General features: G+C 49.0%; 1 protein-coding gene across 2 annotated transcripts in view; it reads right to left on the bottom strand.

Annotated features, from left to right (window-relative positions):
• Positions 1 to 339: 339 nt before the first annotated feature.
• Positions 340 to 4,924, bottom strand: part of arhgap35a (Rho GTPase activating protein 35a) — a 57,358-nt gene continuing 52,773 nt past the window's right edge. For both annotated transcript variants that reach the window (XM_079515046.1, XM_079515047.1), the window contains exon 6: positions 340 to 2,252. In XM_079515046.1, coding sequence (XP_079371172.1) covers positions 1,700 to 2,252 — 553 coding nt within the window. In that variant the 3' untranslated portion in view covers positions 340 to 1,699. The remainder of the gene's footprint in view (positions 2,253 to 4,924) is intronic.

The raw sequence follows: 4,924 nt of genomic DNA, 5'->3' as shown, positions 1-4,924 counted from the left end.
AGGCCCAAAACCAAACACAAACAGAAGAGACACACACACACACACGCGCACACACACACGCACACACACGCACGCACAAAGCCACGCCCGGATGCCTCCATATTGACCGGAGCTCTGTGGAATGAGGAATGGGAGCAGATGGAATGGAATGGAAAAACAAATTGAACGGTATAGTTATTAAAACACTGCATGGCATGTGAAATGGAGAGAGAGAGAGAGAGAGAGAGAGAGAGAGAACAAGACGAAGATGGATACAGAAATCTAACTTGTCGAGACACAACAGAACAGTCTCTTGGGGTTGCTTGGAGGCTTGTGGCATAAGGTGAGAGAGAGAGAGAGAGAGAGAGAGAGAGAGAGAGAGAGAGAGAGAGAGAGAGAGAGAGAGAGAGAGACGATGGGGCAGAATGGGAGATTCACCGAATAGCCAAGGAGAGATCCCCCAGAATCCACTGCTCCGTTCTACTTCCCAGCTGATCCGGTTGGTTGAGATCTCCCCCCCCCTCCCCCCTCCAGTCATAGTGTCTCTCAGACTCTCTGCCGAAACCGAATATGTTTTGTTTGAGTTGCATTGTATGTTGTGCGACGACGGGGTTTGACAGGCAGGAATGTGACGTGGAGCATCTCATATAGTGGACAGAGAACATTCTTCCTTCCAGCCAGCCAGCCAAGCCAAGCCAGGCAGCGTCGTGTCTGTCTAGTGAAGCTCATTATCGTGCTCCTCGTCCTCCTCGTTGAACAGTGGTAAATGTAATTCCCGGTCCGTCCCGACCAGGGCCTCTAGTTCTATAGGAACAGTATAGACAGGTTAGATGGTGGTACAGGGTCATGGTGGCTACACAAGGAAAAAAATACCCAGCGCACTTAGCGGCTGAAGGGGTTGAGGAGAGTGGTTGTTGTGGGAGGCACACTGGCCACTGTGTGTGTTTGTGCGTGTGTGTGTGTGTGTGTGTGTGTGTGTGCGCGCTGAACAAAACAGACAAAAACAGAACATACAGTTCACATTCCTGCAGCGCGATGTGATTCCTGGGTGGAACTTTGAGCATCGACTCCCTGGAAGAGAGAGTCCCACCGGCTCTGATAGGCAATAACACTCTTTGCTCTCAAACATTATGTGCATGTGATGACTCGGCGAGCGCGCGCGCACGCACGCGCGTGTGTAGTGTGTGTGTGTGTGTGTGTGAGTGAGCGTGCATGTGTGTACATACATAGTCTGTAAGGCAAGGAGGCCTATAGTCCTGTTGAAGTTGAAGAGAGAGAGAGGGGGATAAAGTGGTAAAGGGTGTGGGGGGGGGGGGGGGGGGGGGGGTGCTCAATGGCTTTTCAGTCCATCCCATTTTTCTCTCCTTCGTGTTCGTGTGCCCGTTTTTCTAAAAGCGACTGAGGGACTCTCTCTCACTCTCTCTCTCTCCCAAACACCTGGGTTTCTCTCTATACATACTGCATCGCTCCATCACCTGATCCTCTCTTATTAGCTTCTCTTTTCACCTCCCGTTTCCGTTTAAATCGCTGCATCCGCTTACTTTCAAACAAAAATATATATCAAAAGCAAAAAAAAAAAGCAAAATCTCCCTCTGAACTCTTACATCTTTCCAAATCTCAGTCTCTCTTTCTCGCTTTCATCCCCCTCCCCCCCTCCCTCTCTCTCTCTCTCTCTCTCTTCGTCTCACTTTCCCTTGATCCCTTGTTGGGGGGGGGTGGTTCACAGCGTGTGTTGTTCCGTAGGGGGTGGGTGGTGGTGCGGGTGGTGCAGGGAGGCGGCGGGCGGCAGCAGGGCCGACGGGAGGGGCGACTGGGGCGTGGCGGGCGGGGAGTGCGGCGGGGAGGACTGGTGTTGGTGGTGCTGTTGGAGGTGGTGGTGGAGGTGGTGGTGGTGCTGATGGTGGTGGATGGGCGGACCGTAGTGTGGGATGACGGGAGGGGTGGCGGGGAGGACGTAGGCCGCCGGCGCGGGGGGCGAGGGCGTGGGCGAGGAGGAGTAGGCTCCGGCCATGCAGGAGTAGGCCGAGGTGCCGCCGCCGCCGTCCCGGCCGCCGCCCATGGTGGCCGTGGGCGAGCCGGGCAGGCCGTCGGCCAGCGGCTGGTTGTAGAAGAAGTACGCGCACTGGTGGATGAAGCACTCGATGTTGGTCTGGTAGGTGCGCGTGGCGGTCAGCGCGTCCATGGTGGTGAAGTCGGGCCGCATCAGCGTGGGCCAGAAGCAGATGGACAGGTTCTCGCTGGTCATCAGGTTGGAGCGGCTGTGCTGACTCACCCTGGTTGGGGAAGCAGAGAGAGAGAGAGAGAGAGAGAGATTTAGCCTCGAGCAGACTGTGTCTGCATGCTGTTGGGTCTTGTCAATTTACAGATGGATTTAGCTATGAGCTTGTAGATCTGCTATTTTTAGCTAAAGTAATAGCTAAAGTATAGCATAATGCTTAACCCATTTTGACCTGAGATCAGATTCTACAAATGTCTTCTACATCCTGACAGTTTTCTGAAAAAGCTATGTTTTTATGTCAGTGGTTCTTCGATTTTTCAAAAATAGCAGACCTACAAGCTCGTAGCGTGCCACTCGGTGGCGCGCCATGAGCTTGTAGATCTGCTATTTTTCAATAGCTAAAGCATAACATAATGCTAACACCAAAAGGGGTTCCCGCCCAAAATGGGTTAAATCACCAAAAGAGGTTCCCGTCCAGAATGGGTTAAATGGCAGTGAACCTCGGAATCACTTTTATGGCCACCTTACACCAGTGGTTCCCAAAGTGGGGTCCGGGGACCCCCAGGGGTCCTTGAGGGAGTTCCACTGGGTCCCCAGCTAAATGATAGTTACGGTAGGAACCAAATGGACCCTTATGGTTCTGTAACCCTGATTTATATTTTACAATATAAATTGGGGATCCCCATAGATAGAAATGCCATTAAATTGGGGTTTCCGTTAGCCTAATGCATGTCAAACCGGGTTGAGAATCACTGCTAGAGCCGTACAAATCTTCTCTTATGGGGGCATATCGCTGGCGTATCTTTTCAAATGGGGGGTCCGCGACCGCGGGATAATTGGTGTCAATTTGGGGGGTCCTTGCGATGAAAAGGTTTGAGTACCACTGCCTCAACACCAGTGGAAACATAAGAGTCATGTGACAGTGAAATCGCTTGAAAAGTGATTTGGCGTAAGGCTGTCGTAACTCAGGAACAGGCTGCCATACACTGAGTCACACGTACTGGCATCCTCCTGATAGAAAAGTACCCTCACAAAAACATGCAGTAATCCTGGTCTCTAACCCATTTTGACCTGAGATCAGATTCTAAAAATGTCTTCTACATCCTGACAGTTTTCTGAAAAAGATATGTTTCTAGTCGTTCTTCGATTTTTCAAAAAATAGCAGACCTACAAGCTCGTAGCGCTACGAGCTTGTAGATCTGCTATTTTTCAATAGCTAAAGCATAACATAATGCGAACACCAAAAGGCGTTCCCGCCCGGCTAAACTACCTCCCCCTGGCCAGCCGGGGCGCCTGATGGAGGGGGAAAGGATCTGGTCGGAATAACGTGTTCCTTCCACGCGCTACGTCGTCCGGCCGGGGAAACTCTCCCCTGTCGGGTGTAAAGAAGCAGCTTGGACTCCTCATGTATAGAAGGAAGCATGAGGTCAGTCCACTGCCCGCCCCGGTTGGCAGAGGAAGTGTAGCGCCCAGGATTACATTAGATAATTGACACAAAATCGTGGGATAAAACATTAAAAAAAAAGAAAAGAGAAAAGCAGCCGTTAATAACATATCACCAAATGCTAATTACATAATAGATTTAGGAGCTACAAACTGCTATTTATTCAACACAGATGAAAGGTTAAGTGAATCATTTTCCGAATCCTCTCATTTTAAATGTTGTCTTGTTAGTCAAAGTTAATGTTTAATAGTAGCTTTGGACCAAAGGAATAATGTGGGAGTGAGCATCTGGCGAGTGCAGCAAGCCAGGGCCAAATGCCCGAAGGCCATGGCCAAACTATTACCACACTTAACCCATTTAGGCCTGACCTCGAAAACTTCTAAATCCTCCAGTTTTCTGAAATAAATATTTTCACGATTTTTCAAAAATAGCAGACCTACAAGCTCGTAGCGCGCCACTCGGTGGCGCGCTATGAGCTTGTAGATCTGCTATTTTTCAATAGCTAAATTATAACATAATGCAATGGTATTGCCTACTTTTTTTTTTCTCGATAAATATATACAATATCAATTATTACACTGTGACACACTACACTTTCATCGGCATCAGCATGTACTTAAAGTACTGAAAGTAAAAGTACTCATATTGCAGAATGTCCCATTTCACAAGTTCAAGTCTATTGAAAATAGCAGATCTACTAGCAGATCTACTAACGTTACGTTAGTTCATTATCTATTTTTATCCCCTTTATTCTGACCTTGTTTATGGTGAGAAGCCTACTTGTTCACACAACAAGTACTCAAGTAGGCTTAATGAATCCCATTTTGGCCAACTGAAAGAGCTCTAGCACTGTGCACTAAACACTCAAACACCAACTGTATACACTTGATGCAGATCTAATATGTAGGGCCTGTAGGCCATCACAATCAAAATGGCGCCGGTAGGCGTCACAGCCTACCGTAACTCTGAGAGTGTACAAATGAAATGGTTCCATTTGTACACTCTCAGAGTTACAGACCCATAAGGGTCCATTTGGTTCCATTTGTACACTCTCAGAGTTACAGACCCATAAGGGTCCATTTGGTTCCAAACTATCATTTAGGTGCAGGGACCCCCTGGAACTCCCTCAAGGACCCCTGGGGGTCCCATGGTAACCACTGCATAAGGCTATGGCCTCAGGATAGCCATGACTCAGACGGAGTTAAGCTGGCCCTATACAGTCATCCTGTGTGATGTCATCCTGTGTGATGTCATCCTGTGTGATGTCATCCTGTGTGATGTCA

Source organism: Electrona antarctica (genome assembly GCF_951216825.1).
Source record: "Electrona antarctica genome assembly, chromosome: 11".
Lineage (NCBI taxonomy): Eukaryota > Metazoa > Chordata > Actinopteri > Myctophiformes > Myctophidae > Electrona > Electrona antarctica.
Note: the sequence above shows the minus strand (reverse complement) of the source record. Positions and strands in the feature narration are given on the sequence as shown.